The following is a 23,029-nucleotide window of genomic DNA, read 5'->3' as shown; positions in this document are numbered from 1 at the left end:
TCTTTCTAATAATAATTAAATATCATGAAGAGTTGTTTATTAATGCCACTATTTCTATTGTTTCCAATGAATAATTTGTTATAAATTACTTTATACATTAACTTTTAAAAGCTCTTTGGCTATACATTGATTAAAAAATTCTACTTTAAAATATACCAATAATTTTTAATGAAACATCATTTACTCCAAATTATAAGCTAGCTTAAATCTTGATTAAAGTACATAATGACTCAAAATATTTTTTCTTAAATTTTCATTGATTCCTAATGTTAAGATATACCACATTCTAATCCTAAATGTATAACTTAGTAAATTTTTAAATTCCATGGGAAAAAATTATAGATATAAAACTGAGTGATGATTTGACTCATTTCCTCTACAAACTACAAAGTTTGGGGCCAATACATCATTTAAATAACTTTTATTAATTTACATGTTTTTTCTAACTTCTGACTTCTGAACACTAAAACCATTATCTTTCCTATAATCACATTTTTCAATGTTCCATTTAAAGTTTTAAAATGAACATTTTTATATTTTCTTTTACTACTAAAAAAATTTTTAACCCTCTTATTAGTATGACTTTTACAAAATGCCACAGTATATTCTGTAGACATTTAAAAGAAAAATTTACATTAAATGTTAAATCTAGGCCACCATGAAAAGGACACATCACCTCAAGAACCATTCTAATGGTAGATAATAGCATCATCATGCAGAACTGTTCTCACATGAGAAAAGATCATAAAAGCAATACTGCTTTCTATGATTCATCACGAAGCAGACATCCTAGATTATCGATAAAAGAAGTGTATCATTAATGTTACATACTGCCTTTGGGAAGGCTTACTGATGATATGCACTAAAAAACACTGTTTCTTGATACTGTACAATTGCGAGTGTAATTTATTAAGGAATTTTTATTTTATTATTTTATTTTACTTCACTTTACTTCATTTAATTTTTGCTTGAAGAGCCAGTAAAGGGTAAGAGAAAACAAAAGGTTGGCTTTGGATTCAAAGCTCAGGTTCAACCCTTCACTAGAGCTGAACTAGTAAGGCTGAATTTCAGTCTTCAAACACAAGGGATAGTCCTACAAAGCGAGGTCTCCCCAATAATTAACAGTGGTAAAAAGAATTACATATCATGAAACATTGTTATGCTAATATAAGGTATTTTTAAAAAGCTAATAGGAAAGAAGTTTCTTTCACTATGGTAGTATTCCCCTAGTTATGTTGCACAGGGCTGCTTCCTGAGAGGGCTAGTGGTGAGAAAAACACAGGGTAACTTGTTCCTGAAGTCATTTAGTGTCGGTCTAGTGTCCTACAGGAAATACTCAGTGCGTGCTGGCAGTTTTAACTCCTTGAACTTTCACAAAGTCTATTTCCTCAGAAAACTCATTTCTGTTTGTTTGTTCTTTATATTTTTAACGTTTAAGATTTATTAAGGCTTACCGACTTCAAATTTCAGGGATCTCCAGGTACTGGCAAGTATTAAGGTACTAGTGGTCTCCAGTGGTTTCTGATTGTTTTTTTTAAAGGTACTTTAAAAAATAGCTTATAGCTTATAGCCAACAGAAAGAATGAAGCCCATCATACAACGTGGATGAACCACAAAGACATGTGAAGTGAAAGAAGCCACACAAAAAAGTTAACATATATTGTATGATTCTATTCATATGAATTTTCCAAAATAGGTAAATCCTTAAAGACAGAAAACAGACTAGTGGTTATCAGGGGCTGGGAAAATGTGAGAATGGAAAGTAACTCCTGTTGTGTTTGGGGTTTCATTTTGGGCAGACGAAAATATCTGGAACTAGATAGCAGAGACAGTTCCACAACATTTTGAATGTTCTAAATGCCACTGAATTGTACACTTACAAATGATTAATGAATATTATGTGAATTTTACCTCAGACTTTGTTTTAAATATTTATTTATTTGAGAGAGAGATAGAGAGAGACGGAGAGAGAGAGAGAGAGGGGATGAGCAGAAGGGGCAGAAGGAGAGAGAATCTCAAAAGCCTGCGATCACAACCTGAGTCAAAACTCAGAGTCTGACACTTAAAGGACTGAGCCACCAAGCACCCCATCAAGCTTAAAAAGACATCATTGAGATAAAATTCAAATTCCATGGAACTCATTCTTTTTAAAATATACAATTCAGTGGTTTTTTTTTTAGTATATTCAAAGAGATGTACAGTCCACATCATGATCTAATGTTAGAATACTTTCATTATCCCCAAAGGAAACTCATACTCATCAGTCATACCTCATGCCCCATTCCCCCAAGTTCCTGGCAACCTCTAATTGTTGTTTCAAGTGAATTTTCCTATTCTAGAGAGTTCATATCAGTGAAATTATAAATATGTGATTTTTTAAACTACCTTCTTTCATTTAACGTAATGTTTTCAAGATTCATCTAGATCGTAGCATGTATCAGTACGTTATTCCCTTGTATTGCCAAATAATACTCTATGATGAGGATATAGGATATTTTTAAAAATTAATTCATCTTTTGATGGCAATCTGGGCTGTTTCCAGTTAGGGGCTATTGTGAATAAATCAGTGAACATTTGTGTACAAGTTTCAAATGAATGTATGTTTTCATTTCTCTGGCATATCTGAATAGAATTACTGCGTGAAATGCTAACTTTATGTTTAACATTTGAGGAGCTGCCAAAATATTTTAATAAGCGGCTTCACCATTTTACTACCCCATCATACATGTGTGAGTTTCAATTTGTCTACATCTTCAACAACACTTAGTATTGTCTATTGTTTATATTTAAACCATCCTACCAGTTATGGAATGGTATATAATTGTGGTTTTGATTTATAAACTTCTAATGAGTAACGATATTGAGCTTTTTAATATGCTTATTGACTATTTGCATATCTTCTTTTGAAATATACCTTCAGATAGTTTGTGCTCATTTTTCAATTAGGTTAATTGCCTTTTTATTATTGAGCTGAAAGAGTTCTTCATAATCTGGATATGAGTCTCTTACAGCTATATGATTTGCAAAAACTTTCTCGCATTCCAAGGGTTGCATTTTCATTTCTTGATTGTGCTCATTGAAGTTCAAAATTTTAAATTTTTATAAAATCCAAATTCTCTATTTCTCTTTGTCACTTGTGCTTTCTGTGTCATATTTTATATATATATATATATATATCCTAATCCATGGTCACAAAGATTGGTTTGTAAATTTTCCTCTAAGAGTTCTATAGTTGTGTTCTTTCATTTAGGTCTTCGATCCATTTTAGATTAATAATTATACATGGTGTGAGTTAAAGGTCTGACTTAATATTTTAGCATACAGATGGATATAGAGATGTGTCAGTACCATTTGTTGAAAAATTATCTTTTCTGGAATTGAATTTTCCTGACATTCTTGTTGTAAATCAATTGACCATGAAATTAAAGCTTTATTTCTGCACTTTCAATTTTATTTCATTAATCAATATCTATCTTTGTAAAAAAAAATATCTATCTTTGTGCCAGTGTTAAGCTGCCTTGAAACTGTAGGTTTATAATAAGTTTCAAAATCAGATATGTGTGTCCTCCAACTTTGTCATTTGTTTCCTAAAAACGTTTTTGCTTTTCAGGACCCTCTAAATATTACCATAAGTTTACCAACCCCTACAAAAAGATAGCTGATATTTTCATTAGAGATTGTGTTAAATATGTAGAACAATTTAGGAGTATTACCATTTAAACAGTATTATGTCTTTTGATCTATGAACATTGGAGATCTATTTATTTACACTTCATCTATTCCTAAATAGATTATGTTTTTGAGGCTACTGTAAATGGAATTGCTTTCTTTCTTTTTTTTTCAGGTTGTTGCTCCTTTAAATATTTGGTAGACTTCAACATAAAGCCATCGGGATCTGGCCTTTTCTTTGTGGGGATAGTTTGCATTTTTAATTACTAATTAAATATATTTATTTGATATAGATCTATTTAGTTATTTCTATTTCTTCTTGAACCGTTTTGATAGTTTATATCTTTCTAGAAATTTGTTCATTATATCTAAGTTATATAATTTTTTTGGCATACAGTTATTCAATGTATTCCCTTATAATCTTTTTTTTTATTTTTTATGAGGTCAACAATGATGCCCACTTTTTCATTGCTGACTTTAGTAATTTGAATGTTCTTGATAAATCTAGATAAATGTTTGTCTATTTTGTTGTTCTTTACAAAGAACATAGTATCGGTTTTGATTTTCTCTACTGTTTTTATGTTCTTTATTTCACTTATGTTCATTATAAAATTTCTTTCTTTCATTCTCTGCTTGTTTTGGGATTGGTTTTTGTTTTTGTTTGGTTGGCTCTGTGAATAGGTCTATTCTTGGAAGCCACCAGACAGGTCAAATTGTGACAAATCATCTGGATGGAACTATTTTTTTAAAAAATCTTATTTATTTGAGATAGAGAGAGAATGAGAGCATGCACAAGACGGGGAGCAGCAGAAGAAGAGGGATCACAACCTGAGCTGAAGGCAGACATTTAACTGACTGAGCCATCCAGGTGTTCCTGGATGGAACTTATAAGAGGGATGCAAACCTATCCTGCCACCTCCAATGGCTGTTTTTACAGCTACCATAACTGCAAAGCTGCTGCTTTTTAGGTTACTGCAGAGTGAAGTTATATTAAGATGGGAAGATGGGAAGTCAAAATGCTGTAAAACTCACTTTTCTTACCAAGATTCCACATTTTTTCTGAAATAAACACACCTGGATTATTATAAGTTTTTTCCAGAGTTCTGAAAAAGTTGATATTGGCAGTTTTTGACAGTCCTTTCATTCCATTTATGGATTTTTGGAGGTCCTTACCCTGTCATTCCAAAAATGCTTCTCTGGTTTATTTATTTTTGCAGCTGTTTGTTTTAACATCCATTATCTGCAGCTGAACTCCATGAACACTCTTTAGGAAATGTCAGCCTAAAACACTGAAGAAAACATTACCTTCAGAAATCTTATTGCCCTTCAAATATTAAATTCACAGTGTCATTTTTTTCAGTTCTTATCTTGTATGTTGACATAGCCTGGCATCTTATATATGTGTCATCTGACCACTCTGCCTGTATTGCCTTGTCCAGCTTAGTATCTCTGTCTCTCTAGTTCCTCTTTTGTAAAATGAGGATTATAACCACACGTGCCATAGAATTTCAAAAGCATTATGCAAGGTAGTACTTATAAGCTATTTAGAATAGTGCCAGATCAATAAATATCATATAAAATATATAATTATTCTGTGAAAAATGCTGTTGGTGTACTAATAGGGATTTCGGTTAAATCTGTAGGTTGCTTTGGGTAGTATAGACATTTTAATAATGTTTGTTTCTCTATTCCATGAGCATGCAATGTCTTTCCATTTCTCTATGTTGTCTTCAATTTCTTTCATCAGTATTTTACAGTTTTCGGAGAACAAGTCTTTCACCTGTTTAAGTTTATTTGTAGATATTTTTAATTGGTTTTGGTGGAATTGTAAATGGGCTTGTTTTTTAATTTCCTGCTTCTTCATTATTAGTTTGTAGGAATGCAACAGAATTATGTACGTTGATTTTGTATCCCGCAACTTTAGTGAAATCATTTATCAATTGTAGCAGTTTTTTGGTGGAGTTTTTAGGGTTTCCTATTTATAGTGTCATGTCACTTGCAAATAGTGAGTTTTACTTCTTCCTTACCAATTTGGATGCCTTTTATTTCTTGCTATGTCTAATTGCTGGGGCTAGGTCTTCTAATACTGTTAAATGAAAGTGGTGAGAGTAGATATTCTTGTCTTGTTCCAGATCTTACAGGAAAGGTCTCAGCTTTGCACCATTGAGTATGATGTTAGAGGTGGATTTTTCATATAAGGCCTTTATGATGTTGAGGTATGTTCCCTCTAGATCTCCTTTGCAGAGAGTTTTTATCATAAATGGGTGTTGTACTTTGTCAAATGCTTTTTCTACATCTATTGAAAAGGTCAAATGGGTTTTTTCTTTCTTTCTGTTACTGATGTGATTTATCACATTAATTGTTTCATGAACATTGAACTATCTTTGTATCCAGAAATAAATCCCACTTGATTGTGGTGAATGAGTTTTTAATGTATTGTTAAATTCAGTTTGTGAATATCTCATTGAGGATTTTTGCATCTATATCATCAGAGATATTGGACTATAGTTCTCTTTTTTGTGGTATCTTTATCTGGCATTGGTATCACGATGATCCTGGCCTCAGAGAATGAATTTGGAAGTTCTCCTTCCTCTTATTTTGGGGAATAGTTTGAGAAGAATAGGTATTAACTCTTCTTTTAATGGTTGGTAGGGGGATCCCTGGGTGGCTCAGCAGTTTAGCGCCGCCTTCAGCCCAGGGTGTGGTCCTGGAGACCTGGGATCGAGTCTGGTGTTGGGCTCCCTGTGTGGAACCTGCTTCTCCCTCTGCCTGTGTCTCTGCCTTTCTTCCTCTCTCTGTTTCTCTCATGAATACATAAATTATTAAAAAAATAAATGGTTGGTAGGATTCACCTGGGAGCCATTTAGTCCTGGACTTTTGGGGGAGTTTTTTGATTACTGATTCAATTTCATTGCTGGCAATAAATCTGTTCAAGTTTTCTAGTTCTTCTTAGCTTCAGTTTTGTAGATTATGATTTTAGGAATTTATCCAGTTCTTCTAGGTTGTCAATTTGTTGGCATATAGGTTTTCATAATATTCTGTTACAATTGTTTAAATTTCTATGTTGGTTGTTTTTCTTCTCTTTCATTGGTGATTTTGTTTATTTGGATCTTTTCTCTCTCTCTCTGTCTGTCTCTCTCTCTAGTTCTCTCTGTCTCTGTCTCTCTCTCTTTGGTAAGTAGTTAGAGGTTTACCAGTTTCTCAAAGAAAGACATACAGAACAGCAACAGACACATGAAAAGATGCTCAATATCACTCAACATCAGGGAAATGCAAATAAAAACTACAATGAGGTATCACCTTGCACCTTTTGGAATGGCTAAAATAAAAAACACCAGAAACAAGTATTGGTGACGATAGTGAGAAGAAAAGAACCCTCTTGCACTGTTGATGGAATGCAACCGGTACAGCCACTGTGGAAAATAATATGGAGGTTCCTCAAAAAATTACACTAATTCAAAGGGATACAAGCATCCTTATGTTTATTGCAGCATTATTTACAATATCCAAACTATAGAAGCAACCTAACTGTCCTCTGATTGATGAACGGATAAGGAAGATTTAGTATAGTGTGTGTGTATGTGTGTGTGTGTGTGTGTGTGTGTGTGTGTGTGAATATTACTCAGCCATAAAAAAGAATGCAATCTTGCCATTTGGAACAACATGGATAGAGCTAGAGAATATAATGCTAAACAAAATAAGTCAGTCAGAGAAAGACAAATGTCATGATCTCACTCATAGTAGAATTTAAGAAACAAAACAAACAAGCAAAGGGGAAAAAAGAAAGAGAAAGAGAGAAAGGGAAAGCAAGAAACAAACTCTTAACTAGAGAGAACAAACTGATGGTTACCAGAGGGGAGGTAGGTGGGAGGATGGGTTAAATGGTGATGGGGATTAAGGAACTCACTTGTGACGAGCACCGGGTGATGTTTGGAATTGGTGAATTATAATTATGGGATTCTTGAATGTAACACTGTATGTTAACTAACTGGAATTAAAACAAAAACTTTAAAAAAACAAAACAATGAAAAAATAAAATAAAATATGTAATTATCATCATTTAAAAAATTTCTAGCCCTTCTCTATTCCTGTGCTTTATTTTCTCATAGAACATAGTTCTTTAAATTATATTATTTTTTAATTTGCTATTTGTTTATTTCCTGTTTTCCCAAATGAGAAAATAAGTTCCAGTGATAATCACTAGCAAACACTCAATACACAATCAATTAAATGAGTTTATGTTTATATTATTGTAGGAAATGGAAACTAATTCTATGTAATTTTCCTTCCAAACATTTAGCACAATATCACATTGCTTTTTTTGCACATATAACATAACTATATAAAAATAATATTTTAAAAATAACTCCTCATAATTGGAGAAAGCTGTCAACTCTTCTGAGATATGGCAATCCAAGAATTAGTCTAGAGAAGTTGAAAAATATTAGTTATATTCTGTTTATTTTTAATAAAATCAGGTAGATTTTTAAAAATACATTAATTTCTAGATCCTGAGTAGCGCAATTATAAAAAGCAACCTGAAAAGTATGTGTTTTTTCATGCTTTTTTTTTTAAGATTTATTTATTTAAGAGAGAGAGAGCACACACCATGCACAGGCATGCTCACAAGAGTTGGGAGGATAGGGGCAGAGAGAAAGAAAGAGAATTTTTTTAAAATTTATTTATTCATAGAGACGCACAGAGAGAGAGAGAGAGAGAGAGAGAGAGGCAGAGAGAGAAGCAGGCTCCATGCAGGGAGCCCAACGTGGGACTCAATCCTGGGTCTCCAGAATCACACCCCGGGCTGCAGGCGGTGCTAAACCACTGAGCCACAGGGGCTGCCCGAGAAAGAGTCTTAAGCAGACTCCATGCTAAGTTGGAACCCAACTTGGGGCTTCATCTCGTGACCCTGAAATCATGACCTAAGTTGAAACCAAGAGTCCACAGTTTACCGCAGCGCACCACCCAGGAACCCCAGTAGTCTTTTATTAATTGAAAATATTCCAATAACAAAAATGAAGAAAGTTATGCATATGGGGCTTCTGTTCTGGTATTACTTATTAATACTCCTGTATCAAATGCTCAGAGCAGGTATTTGTTGTGCTTGGGTAGTCCATGTTCCGATCAGGTGTTGAATAGTTCTAACATCATCTCTGGTTACAAGTTTCACTATTTAGAAAGTAAGATTCCATGGCAACATTAGAGAAATAAATATGGGAAGGGTCTCTAGTTTTGTCATGTGATTGAAGAGTTTGTAGTTTTGTTTGCGTTAATTTTTCTCAAAGCTTCACAACCATCTTTTGGACAAGGAAAGATAGAAATGAAACTGGGTCCTCATAATGCAGATAAAGATGGAAAAAGGTTTCTGGCTAGATTTCAAGGATAAATCTGCACGAACCATAGGGAATAACACCTTAGTTGCAGTGAAAGCATATCCATACTTTAGGATCAATGCATGTTCTTCAAGGCATGTTTGTTTTTAAGAGAACTTAATATTTATGGTAGGACTAAATATTTGCCTATTTCTATTATAAGAGCCTATTATTTGAATTATGGTTAACTTACTTCTGGAAAAGATGCCCACTAAATTTTTTTAATGAGATTTAGCTACTGTGTTTTTATATATTATATGAAATTTAAACCACAACAGAAAAGAAAGTCTATAAAAGGCTAAAAAATTTTTGAAATTTAGTAACATAAAAATATTTTCAACATTAAAAATAAATGCAAGAGTTTATTTAAATAAGGAGCTATGGTGTTTTTGAAAAATAACCTCATAAAAGGTGGGAATAAAATGAAAGAAAATGAAAGAAATAAAAAACACCATAAGACTTAATGGACTCCAAAAAGAAAACAGTAAAGGTGATAAAGATATAAAAGAAAAAAATCCCATATAGTAATTATTTCATGGAAATCTATAAATGTTAATATAAAGGTAGATAGTAATAAAATTTTGATCTGAGATCTAATTCCATGTTAGCCACTAAATTGAATTCTGAAGTAAGTTAATTCTCTTAGCTTTCATAAGCTTTAGGTTGCCAATCATAAAAATGCTCGCTGATCAGGCCATAATATAAGAGATCCAATGGAAAACTCTTGAAATCACTTAAATTAAGTAACATATACCTATAGCTATATATCTATATAGCATACAGAAACATATTATACATAATATATAGTTTATACAGTATTTTTATTACAGTAATATAGATGGTATTTAGACATAGTACTATTAATATAGTAAATAAATAATATGCAATATAAGTAATCTTATTATAGTAATTGTGTTGTGCCACTTTCACCTAGAGATATGTATTTATGTTACTTAGTACTTAAAATCATAATATTGTTATCCCTGTTAATATTTTATTAAGAAAGCTGAATGAGTGAGAGGCTAAGTGAGTAATGGTGAGTTTAGGAAGGGTCTTAACAACACTCCAAAGAACCTGCCAGAAGAGACCAGAAAATGCAAATAGCTGTGTGAATTTCAGGCAAGAAACCAAAGCCTAAGCCACAGACTGAAGTCAGCAGCCTGGTGAAGAGGGGCTTCTGGGGGGAACACTTTAAATAACAGAAGGAGTGAAAGGCACACATGAATAAAGAAAAGGGAGAGAGAAAGACACTTGGTTGCACCTGTTTTTCAAATTGGCTGAATGAAGAGATTTACAAAGGTCAGATATTTAATGAGTTGACTGCTTTGTTAGTGAAATAGATCTGGACTGTCAGAATCAGATGTCTTAAAAACTCAAGAGAAGGATTTTGACAGAGGTTTATGTAAAGACAGAGACTTCTATAATTTTTATAAAGTATTTGAAAATATGCTGTATTGAAAAATGAATTGAAAACCCTTATTTAATATGAAAGACCAAATTAAAGTTGATATGTATTTGTCAAGGAATGAAAGTTCACATTTTAATAGTCAATCACCCACGTTGTAAGATACCATCAGAATACAGTTTTTAAAAACCTTTTTGAAAAAAACAAATACATAGCTACAAACACTAGCCCATGAATATACCTTTATTGTGAAAAATTCAATACAAATATATGCAGGAGAAAGAGTTACTTGTTTCCCTTCATTGTCCTTCAATTCTTCTCCCCTCCATGAAGCTAAATATTTAAAATACATATTTTTGTAGTGTTTTTCTGGATCTACTTCTTTGTACTTTTACTATGAATTTTATATATGTATATATGCAGATAATGTGTGTATATATAACTTCAAGTTTTTCATAAATATGTGAAAATATGACCATATTATTTATATAACTCTACAACCTCTCTACTCCTATTGTCTTTAATAATTTTAATAAGTTTCCATGTCAATATACAGAGAGATCTACCTCCATCTTTTTAACAACTGCCTAGAATTCCATTGAATACATATATCATGTAATCTGTCTTCCATTCCATGGAAGAGATGTATCATAATGTAATCTATCTTCTATTAAAGTTCATCTAGGTTGTTTCCATATTTTACCATAATAAATATGATTTCAGGCATTTATGATAAAAATAAATTAATTTTTAACTTACTATCCTCAAGCTAATGCAAAGCAACGTTGAATATTCTTTCTTGCCTTTCAAAATCATTTTATCCTTTGCAAAACTCCTATGATTTAATTTTCACTGCTAGATGTCAGATTAAATGAAACTAATTATAAGAGATGACCACTAGGGGAAAAATCTTGAAATATGTCAATAGACATATGACATATTTCAATAGACACATGTTCTCCAAAATTATAGTTAGATTTTAAATGTCATGATCCAGATGAACCACTTTATAAAATAGTGACATAATGGACAGAGAATGAGTTTAGCATTAAGGATAAAGTGTGTTTGAAATTCAATTCTAATCAGGAATATTCTGCATGATATTTTGTGCCTTAGGCTTCTCAACTGTAGAGAATAATTATTATCTACTTTTTAATTATTTTTTTACATTTTTTATTGAAGTAATAGTGAAACGGATTAAACGGGAAAGAGGGAAAATGAGTGGGAAATATCTATTTTTATTTGTATCTGTAAGGAATAAATAAGGGATATCCTCTGATATAAAGAAGGTATTAGGGATCCCTGGGTGGCGCAGCGGTTTGGCGCCTGCCTTTGGCCCAGGGCGTGATCCTAGAGACCCGGGATCGAATCCCACATTGGGCTCCCGGTGCATGGAGCCTGCTTCTCCCTCTGCCTGTGTCTCTGCGCCTCTCTCTCTCTGTGACTATCATAAATAAATAAAAATTAAAAAATTTATATTAAAAAAAAAGAAGGTATTAAATAAACTTAATTCTACTTTTCTAAAAGGTATCTGACAAATGCAAAAACTGGTGTTGAATTCTGTTGGGATAGGTGTGTATGTAGCTCTGTGTGTGTGTGTGTATTTGTATATCCCTCAAAAATTACAATATAAAATACTTCTATTAATGTGCCCACATGCATCCTTGGTATAAAAGGACTAGAAATTTAAATCTGTCTGGAGAGATATTGTTCCCAATATTTGGTTCAGTAAATAAATAAAGTCAAATTGCTGGATAAGTCAAATTGCTATGACCATTTGCTAAGAAAACCAATGCTAGATTGTTATTAAATGTGTGTATCAATGAGTGGTTTTCAAAATATGGTTCCCATACTAACAGTGTCAGCTGGGAAATTGTTGGAAATGCAATTAAGCCCCATCCCACACCTACCAAATCGAAACTTTAGAACTGAACACAGAAATATGAGTTTTCTGGGTGATTCTGAGAAATCACTAGTGGAAAAAACACTAGTATATATCTTTAAAACAGACATACCAACATGTGGGATGTTATTCATTTATAAAATATACCCAAGCAGTACATTTTTAATGTATCACATGAAAATATGAATATTATAGAGAACTCAAAATAGTGACATATATTTTATGTTGCCAAATTCCAGATTAGTCTGTTACCTGTGCTGCCTTTTACCCAGGTTTTGGAAATGACACTCTTACTAAGTGTTTTCAGATGCTCATCAGGTAGCTGACAGGTCAAATCTGGAATTGTTTTCAGCATCTTCCACACAATTTTGTGTTCATGCAGCGTCCTGTAAATGGGCCTTAAAACAACATCAAAAAGATTACAAATTGAGAGAACATAGCTTAACAACAAAGAAATAAACCAAAAATTATTGATTTTTGAGCTTTCAAATTTGCATTTCTTTTTTTTTATTCAAGGTTTGCTTAAGGATACCTATGATGATATTCTGTTTATCAACTTTAGAATTTTTTCTCCTTCAGCACTAAGGTGCACATCCATGAAACTCTTTAAAATGTTTTAAAGATTGATTGATTGATTGATTGATTCATGAAAGACAGAGAGAGAGGCAGAGACATAGGCAGAGGGAGAAGCAGGCACTCCATGGGGATCCCGATGTGGGACTTGATCCCGAGACCCCACGGTCATGACCTGAGACAAAGAGATGTTCAACCACTGAGCCACCCAGGTGGCTCCATCACATCCATGAAACTTTAAACTAGGAAATTACATAGTCCTTTTACCTTCCTTTTTAGAAAACTCAGTGCTTCAATTGTAAGACTATCTTTTATTATTACTCATCATAATAATAAAGACCTCTTTCATATAGTAAAAAGACTTTTTAATCCAGTGTATACTTTTGATCTTTTACGTACTCTTAAAGTTAAATGAATCTACAATTTAACATCTGATAAATATTTTAACTCCAAAAATGCATATGTAATTTTAAGTAAAACAGTCATCATAGATGGATGATATTTATTTTCTTTAATCATTAAATTCACTATTTTATAAATATAATTCCATAATAAAAATACAAAATTTATGTTGACCCTAAGTTCTCAAGTGACTAGACTATCATACCATTGTTAAACACTCAGTATTTTTCAAGCAATTTTTAAAAATTATTGTGAAAAATCAATTTAGCAGCAGCAAGGGAATTTGGGATACTCACATATGTGGGTTTGCCAGAAACAGTCCCAGTTTAGATGTAATGTCCAGTTGAGCCACCTGGTATACATGTTTTTGTGTGTATATGTTTACTGGATGACAATATATGTTGTGTTTTTTGTTTTTTTCTTGTAGGTTCTAGCAAAAAAGTGTTGGAAAAATGCTAATATAGTGAATAGTCTTAAGAAATAGTCTTAAAAAAACTGGGTTCCTAGATAATATTTAAAAGTGTGTACTTCAGATGCAGTAATAATGATTAGTGTTAATAAATAGCATATTATAACCAAAACCTATCATATGTATCATTGATTTGGCAATGAAACGAGAGGTGGTTAAAAAATAGTATCACAGACCCCCCCCCCCAAAAAGGCAAAACATTTGATATATTGGTTGCCTACAATAATTTGGAAGGCATACCAAGTGTCTAGGAAACCTATTGTTTTATATAAAGTAGCTGGAAAGAGCTAGAAAGTTACTTTGTTTTGTTTGCTCAATGTTACTTTTTTTTGCAATGTATTATCAGGTGGCTAAAACTGGACAGTTTTCAAGCATACATGAAAAGTAATAAAGAAGATCTAGAAATGTGGGGAATGACTGTAAAAGCCAAGTGCTTTTTGATCCCATACAACAACAACAACAACAACCAATTGAAAGAAATTTGATTGTCAAAAGTCTATCACATGTTCTCAGTTAAATAAATGTAGGTACTTAGCACTGTGCCAAAGGTCTAATTAGAAGCTTTGCCTTCTCAACCAAGACTATTGTTACAGAAGAACCTAGGATAGCCTTCATTAAGAGAGAGAGGCAGAGAGAAAAGAACAGAACCCTGGATTTGGTTATTGGAATGTGGAAGATACTGGAGACAGATCAGAAACACTGACAAATGAACTGCAGAGTCCAAATTCTGAAATTCCCATGAAACTTTTCAATTGATTTTAACATACACTCCTGTGTTTACCATCCTCAAGATGGTAAATCAAGACATTCATGTCTGAAAACTTGGCCTTCACTTCCCCTCTTTAAACATGGCCTTCCTTCACTTCTCTCTCAGTTTCTACCTTTATCATTTGTCAGGAACTGTTTTTAACATACATCATACCCACTCTTTCTTTACCTGTTCAATATACAAAAGCTGTTAGGAAACAGATTAACAAGAAAGAAAAATTCACACATTGAGAAATGTTTGGAAAACTATAATATCCAAACTATCATTAGTACAAAAGAATTGTTTTTTATATATTAATTGTCATTACTATCATTATTATCATTATGAGTTATCAGGCCACAGGCAATGGTATGAAAGAAAATGTTTTTCCCTTGAATTTTCATTTAGTAACCTGTATGTCTATTTCTAACTAATCAGTCACCTGTATGTCTATTTCCAGCTAATCACAAAAAGCAAAATGTTAGTATAGGCCAAGTATTTAGAAACACATTAGTTGGAAACAAAATAATTTCAGGATTTTCCTTTTTTTACTTCTTTTTCTTCTGATGATTATACAGAGCCTCAGAGCTAATAGTGTCATTAAAAGTTACAGTGCTGGGTTCTGACAATCAGTACTTATGTGCATTGGCATCTAATGAGTTGAAACTATCATGAATATCCATTGGCATCCATGATGACATCCACTGAATTCCTAAGTGTTTCCAGTTGTAGGTATATATATCATCTAGATTTTTGTTAAGCTCTTGCTAAACCTGTTGACTTGTTCACTCAGCTAGTTTTTCACATTCCTTGTAGTAAGGAGAGAGTTTGATTGCCTCAGTGATATCTCTGAAGCAATGAGAAACTAGTTAGGGCTCTCTTAAGGCCTCTATATCCCTAATACTAGCTCACTCACATTTACTCAGATGTGCAGAGAAATGGAGTTTCTGCATTTTTCTACAACTTAGTCTAACAGTTTCCCATCTACGAGGTTAGAGTTAAACAAAACAAAACAAAACAAAATCCTTGCTTGTTCCTTGTAACAATATGACATATCTTCTGATACAGGCTCCATTTAACTTAAATGTTGAGGATACTTGGAAGTTTAGCTTTCTGTACCGGCTGATTTATATGGTTTTTCTTCAAGGACTTAAAGACTCTTTAGTAAAAATATCTAGTCTTCCAGAGTTACTCCAGTCACAGTTCTTTATCCCAGAGGTGGTGCAAGTATATCCAGGGATCAACTGTGTCCTTCTGGCATTGGCTAGAGGAACAACTGGTCTGCATGTGCCGAAAATTTTACCAAAGAAATATAATCAACTTATGTTACAGAACACATAAAAATAGCCATTAAGCTTGGATAGGATGTTTGCCAATAAAACAAGAGTAAATCAGAACAGTCAACTACAAATAAGGGGATAAAACAAGGAGAATATGCTGTAAAAAATAATATTCAAACTGAGAATCAAAGAGGTTAATTGTCTCAAGGACACATAGCTAATAATAATAAAAAAAGAAACTGAAATGCTAAAAATTGCTAAGTAACGACCAAATCATGCTAACACACACCACAAACGTGCGCACAGAAACACGCAAAAAAACTAAATTTAAATAGAATAATTCCAGACACACAAAAGAAGTTAATAAGTTCTGTAATAGAAAAAAGCACCCAATTTTCTTATTTATTTATTTATGATTTTATTTATTTATTTATGAAGGACACACAGAGAGAGGCAGAGACATAGCCAGAAGGAGAAGCAGGCTCCCTGCAGGGAGCTCAATGTGGGACTAAATCCCAGGACCCTGGTATCATGACCTCAGCCAAAGGCAGATGCTCAACCACTGAGCCACCCAGGTGCCCCCAATTTCCTCATTTAAAACGGTCAAATGGGGCAGCCCTGGTGGCGCAGCGGTTTGGTGAATCCTGGAGACCCAGGATCGAGTCCCACATCGGACTTCTTGCGTGGAGCCTGCTTCTCCCTCTGCCTGTGTCTCTGCCTTTCTCTCTCTCTCTCTCTGAATAAATAAATAAATCTTAAAAAAATTATTAAAACGGTCAAATATTATATATAGAAAGGTACACATGATAGTTTAGGTAATATATTTAAAGTTGAAAATAAGTAGTCAATAATAGAGAAACAGTTAAAGTATTTGACTGCATGTTTTCAAGAAGATAGTATTTAGGTTATTACAGAATCAGGGATATAGTGTAGAATCTTATGTAGAAAGATAAACTTGCAGTATTGGCGACATGTTATTAAGGCATACATTGCATGGTGCAAATATATCAGAAATACTCTAGGGGCAAGTTTTATCTGAATCTTAATGACCTGATTTTACAATTGAAAAATATCATAATTAAAATATTCACTGCAGACATTCCATTTATGAATTAGAACTGAGTGATTCAGAAATTACTATCTTCTATTGTTTCCTTTGCATAACTGATTTTAAAGTGTCAACTTATCTCCTCAATTATTGCCATCATCTGATTTCCTCTTCCTTTAAAACAAGATAACTGTACACGAGGCCAAACTTGAAACAATAATTATCAAGTTAATGTTATTTTATCCATTAAATTATCATCCTAAATTGTTGAGTACAGCTTGGCAAAAGAATTTTATTTACATTAAATTTAAAATACCTAAACTGTTTAATTTGAAGAACTGACTATCTCGTATTAGAAGTTCTGTTAAGACAGATTTCTATTCAGGGTGCGTAGGCGGCTCCTTCAGTCTCTTAATTTTGGCTCAGGTCATGATCTCAGGGTCAAGAGTTGGAGTCCAGTGTCCAGTAAGATTTTCTCTCTCCCTCTGCCTCCACATTCCCCCGTCCCCTCCAGCCCTGCTTGGCTAGCTCACACATTCTCTCTCTCTCTCATTTCAAAAAAAAAAAAAAAAAGACAGCTTCCTATTTTTCTGTGGTCTAACAGAAAAAGAAAAACAAACAAACAAACAAACAAAAAAACAGGAGTAATTCTGACTGCAAGACCTCACTCAGGAAGGGTTGCCAGAAGGCCCATGAAGGTCTCTAATATGAAAGCGAACATCAGAGATGCTATTTTTTTTTTTTTACTTCTCAATGAATTATAAACATCAAAGAAAATATCTTTAGGTCCTGTCATAAAACAAATTTTAATTGAAAGTAAAGATATTTGAAGATAGAATGGATTCATAAATTTGAAGAGCTGTCAAAGTAAAGAGGGATTAAGATTATTCTGGCGATTATGAATACAGAGGTTATAAGATCAATTTTTTTCTAATTAAAAGGTTAATTTAAAATATTAAAGACAATAAAACAGATCCTTGGGGATATATATACACACACACACACATACACACACAAAATTCAAGTGTTAGTTCCCTATCAAAATCCTCCTGCTGTTTGGGTTCCCACTTTTTTTAATAATGGTTAAAAATAACCAACTAAACAGAAATCAACAGGAGACTCAGTCTCATGTGCTGTTAGAAACTGGTTAATCCTCTAATATCCCTGAGAATTTGGGGACGCTTATATTTCTCCCAGTAGTTTCTTGTGGTTTTCCTATTTTCACTGAATGCTTAATTTCTGGTCTAGAAAGCAGAATCTGCTATGATCAATTTTATTTGTTTTCTTTTAAATAACATCATGCCTATGTATGAGAGTCAGGTCAAATAGAGAAGAGATTACCACTTGTTTCAGTTTTTCATATTTTCACTAATACTATTATGTAATTCTTTACATAAGGATTGTACAAGAGAGGTAGTATTCAAAAACACATACACTAACAGTCACAGAGCAGTTTGTTCAAACTAAACCTTACACAGAGTGTGCATAAATAAAGCCAAGAAAAGCATAACTAAAAAAAAAAAAAGAAGAAAAAGCATAACTAAACTAGTTTAAAGAACGGAGAACAGGTTAGTTTCCACACAAGGTATAGTTTCCACATGTTCCAACATGCACACTGGAAGGAGCTGTGAGGAATCCACAGGGCTGATGGAGAATTATAGGAAATCCAAGCTTTCTTTCAGCATGGATATTCTATTATTTTAATTAGTTGATTTCCCACTATATTTTATTTATATTGTCGTACAATTATAAGGAATTACATTTTCTAATACAATTTCTTCCTTTCAAAATGAGAAAGTCAAGGGGCACCTGGGTGGCTCAGTCAGTTAAGCATCTGCCTTTGGCTTAGGTCATGATCCCAGGGTCCTGGGATAGAGCCCCACATGATGGGGGGTGGGGGGGCCAGGCAGTTCTTACTTTGCTCAGTGGGTAGCCTGCTTCTCCCTCTTCCTCTGCCACTACCCTTGCTTGTGCTCTCTCTCTCTCCCTCTCTGTCAAATAAATAAATAAAATATTTTTTTTAAAAATGAAAGAGTTGAGTCTTAGATATGTTAAGTAGCTTGTCCAAACTCACTCTAATTATAAATAGCACAGCCAGGATTTTATCCCAGGCAGTCTCACTCTGGAGTCCAGATCCTCATCTCTTTATCCACTATACCATGTCAAATCATCTAGTGATTTTTATTTATTTTCAGTTACTAGGCTAATTGAGTTAGGGCAGGGGCTGTTCCAGATTTTGTTGAGTCTGCCACATAAATAAAAAAAGAACACAAATTTACAAATTAAAAAATCGGTACAAGTGGGAATACAGTTAGCCCTTGAATAATGCAGGAGTTAGAGGCACTGATCCTCTACAGAGTCAAAAATCCACATATAGGGACGCCAGAGTGGCTCAGTGGTTGAGTATCTGCCTTCGGCCCAGAGCATGGTCCTGGGGTCCAGGATTGAGTCCTGCATCAGACTCTTTGCAGGGAGCCCGCTTCTCCCTCTGCCTGAGTCTCTCTCTCTTTCTCTCTGTGTGTCTCTCATGAATAAATAAATAAAATCTTTTTAAAAATCCACATATAAGTTTTAACTCCCCCAAACCTTATGTACTAAATAGCCAACTGTTGATGAGAAACTTTACTGATTAAACACAGTTGATTCATACATATTTTGTATGTTATACATATTATATGCTGTATTCTTACAATAAACTAGAGAAAATAAGACATTATTATGAAAATCATAATTAAAAAAATACTACAATGCTGTATTTTACTAATGAAAAAAAATCTGTGTATAAGCGGACCTGCACAGTTTACACCTGTGTGTTCAAGTCAACTGCAGCTATTTAGAAAGAGAAGAAAGCACTACAAATTATAATATTTAAAAGCTGGATGGTTTTGAAACATCACAAAATCCAGTAAAAAATGCTACAGTACTTTTATTAATTAGTAGCCTAAGTACATCTATAATATCTATTTTGATAAAATTTGTACTGCACTTCCTATATATTTCTACTTCTTTGCATGACAGTAATTTTATATTTTTTATTGACAGAATAGAGCCTTCTCTTGAACTTGGTAATTTTTTAAAATTATTCCTAATAATTTAGAAATATTTCTTTCAGTTTTACAACTGATTTAGTAGCATAACAGATTTTCAGTATTCTTGTCAAATTTGGGAAAATCCATATCCACATTTATTTCATCTATGAGCTATGAGATTTGGAAAGCTTTTCCATAGTTAATTATTTCCATATATATTCTAAAGTATGTGCCAGGCCACAGCCCACACGTGCCTAGTACCAGGATGCCATATTATATATGGCGATAAGGCTGTAGTTCTTTCTTCATGTCAAGATACTATTCAATCCACTCTGTGTGGCAGAGTTATTCCTGATAGCCATTCATACACAAGCATAATGAGCAATAACTTGCATATGTAGCAGTGACTAAGAATCAAAAATGATATCTCACTTGACCAAAGTGAGATCTCTAATGCAGTTTTCCATAAACCAAATTCCCAAGACGCTGAAAGCCATTCCAATGCCAGATGACATGAAAGTGAAAAGTAAGTAAAGGAAATTGGCAGGCAAAGGGGGAAAAAAAGTTATCACAGTCAAATTATCTCACTTTTGCAAACGTTACAGAAGCTATGAACATGTGAATACATTTCTAGGGCTTCTCCCAGGGTCTTGGATGAGACCCATGCAAATCAAATGACAAACCTAAAGTTTAAGCTTCATTACCTCCAAGGTAAATCTACCTCTGAGTTAAGCAAAAGAAACAATAAGAAGAAAATGGGATCAGTAATCAAGGTTGATTAAAAACAGAAGGCTTTGAGTCTGGAGTCAAAAATAGGTTAAAAAAAAGGGAGACAGAGTAGGAAGAAACACAGAGCAAAGTAAAGCCATGAGCCTGAATCAGAGGCCATGTAGAAATTGCTTCAAATGAACAATTAGAGAAAAAAAAATGGTAAAAATGGCATGGTAAATCATCAGCTGAGAGCACAATACCTAGGAATCTATTACATTTGGACACATCTGTCCCCATAACACATGCCCTGTATGCCCAGCCACATGAGTTCCTCAAAGACTTGCTTTATTTTTCTTTTAAGATTTTATTTATTTATTCATGAGAGACACACAGAGAGAGGCAAAGACACAGGCAGAGGGAGAAGCAGGCTCTCCAAGGGAACCCGATGTGGGACTTGATCCTGGGACTACAGGATCACACCCTGGGCCGAAGGCAGGCGCCAAACCGCTGAGCCACCCAGGGATCCCCAAAGACTTGCTTAATTCAATCCCCTTATGTATATCCTTACACATGAACATTTTCAGAAACTGAACAACTAAAATCTCTGGGCTTTAGAAGGTACACAGCATTTTATCAAGTGTTTTGTGAGCCAGAGATTAGTGGAATAGAAAAATCTAGCTAAAAAGATCACTTTAATTAAAGGATACACACATGCATACCTTTGGGCCTCTTCAATAGTTTTCAAAGCAGAATTTATTTCACTTATAAGAGAAGTTTGAGGGCAGCCCAGGTGGCTCAGCGGTTTAATGCTGCCTTCAGCCCAGGGCCTGGTCCTGGAGACTTGGGATCGAATCCCACATCAGATTCCCTGCATGGAGCCTGCTTCTCCCTCTGCTTGTGTCTCTGCCTCTCTCTCTCTCTCTCTCTCTCTGTCTTTCATGAATAAATAAAATCTTTAAAAAAAAGAAATAAGAGAAGTTTGAGAAAGTGACCCTCCCTATGTCATTTATTTATCCATTTTCCTGTATGTTTTCAAGTAATTCACTATAAAACCATTTTTCTGGAATTTTGTGTGCACTTGAAATTTTTCGTGAATCATTAATCATTAATATGCACATCACTTTCTGTCTGACTTTTCATTTGAATTGCCTAATCAGTCAAGGATGAATGAACAGAATAACAATTGATTTTATTTGATCATCCAAATTCATATGGCAAATGTTGATTATTATCAGTTTTTCCAGAAATTGAGTTTGGTCATACATATGGAGTGCAGACATCAGAATCACAGCATGATCTGGGTTCTCCTTGCTATTCCAATACACAGTTGAAAATTGAAAGATCAGCAACAGCAACTATAACTGTTCCTTTCAAGCTTAAAAAAAATGCTTTTATGATTATAAAATAGCTTATTTTTAAAAATGTTTCTTTCTCCTTGATATTGGGGAAGATGATCTTTTTTCCTTAAAAGACATGTTGTATGACCAGAATAGAATTGAAGATTTCCCTTCATTTCATAAGGACAGGACTGAAGAAAATAATAAGCTAGGCTGCTAACTGGAATTTTTTAAAAAAGAGTGGGGACATCATAAAACAAGATTCAAATGGCTTAAGTTTCTATGTATTCTTGATTCCAACACCAAAATTCTGGATTTTGAGAATCCTCAGGAAAGAAACCTCATCAAAAAGCACTTCCATAGCATCTTTCACAAATTCATCCCGTAAGACCTGAGTGGTTAGCAATAGCCACACAAAAAAAGAGCATAAGTAAGGTCTCAAAATACAGTTGGCCCTTGAACAACATGCGTATGAACTGTGTGGTCCAATTAAACGTAGATTTTTTACAGTCCAGCACTATAAAAATATAAATGAATTTTCTCTTCTTTATGATATTTCTTAATAACATTATTTCTCTAGTTTACTGTATCATAAAAATACAGTATATAATACATGTACCATATGAAATACATGTTAATAGACTGCTAACATTATCAGTAAGGTTTCTGGTAAACAGTAGGCTATTAAGTAGTTTAAGTTTTTTGGGAGTCAAAAGTTACACATGGATTTTCAACTACATGGTGGTGATGGTGATGGGAGGAGGAGTTGGTGCTCCTAATCTCTACATTGTTCAAAAGTCAGTTCTTCAAAAGTCGCCTGTAATTTCAATCCTAAACACACTTAGCAGCAGTAAACAAAATATCCTTGGACTACTAAAACACACAGATGTTTAAAACTTTTATTTTAGGTTTTCTACATTTTTTATGCTTAGACACTTGAAATGGCTGCTTCCAAGACACAAAACTGATGAGACGGATTTTTCTGTAAAAGAAATTGACAGGCAATTTTGTTGGGATTCTTAATTATTCTTAACATAATCACCGTATTTATCTTTTCTGTGCTCAAAGGAATGCAATAACTAC

At 33.6% G+C, this 23,029-nt stretch overlaps 1 protein-coding gene across 16 annotated transcripts in view; it reads right to left on the bottom strand.

Moving 5' to 3' along the window:
• Positions 1-23,029, bottom strand: part of CNBD1 (cyclic nucleotide binding domain containing 1) — a 539,688-nt gene that overhangs the window by 255,761 nt on the left and 260,898 nt on the right. For all 16 annotated transcript variants that reach the window (XR_003130387.3, XM_025433554.3, XM_025433558.3 and 13 more), the window contains one exon: positions 12,602-12,747. Coding sequence is in view for 15 of the 16 variants with exons in the window: in XM_025433554.3 (XP_025289339.3) it covers positions 12,602-12,747 (146 nt within the window). In the remaining variant the exon portion in view is untranslated. The remainder of the gene's footprint in view (positions 1-12,601; positions 12,748-23,029) is intronic.

This window comes from Canis lupus, chromosome 29 (assembly GCF_003254725.2).
Source record: "Canis lupus dingo isolate Sandy chromosome 29, ASM325472v2, whole genome shotgun sequence".
Lineage (NCBI taxonomy): Eukaryota > Metazoa > Chordata > Mammalia > Carnivora > Canidae > Canis > Canis lupus.
Note: the sequence above shows the minus strand (reverse complement) of the source record. Positions and strands in the feature narration are given on the sequence as shown.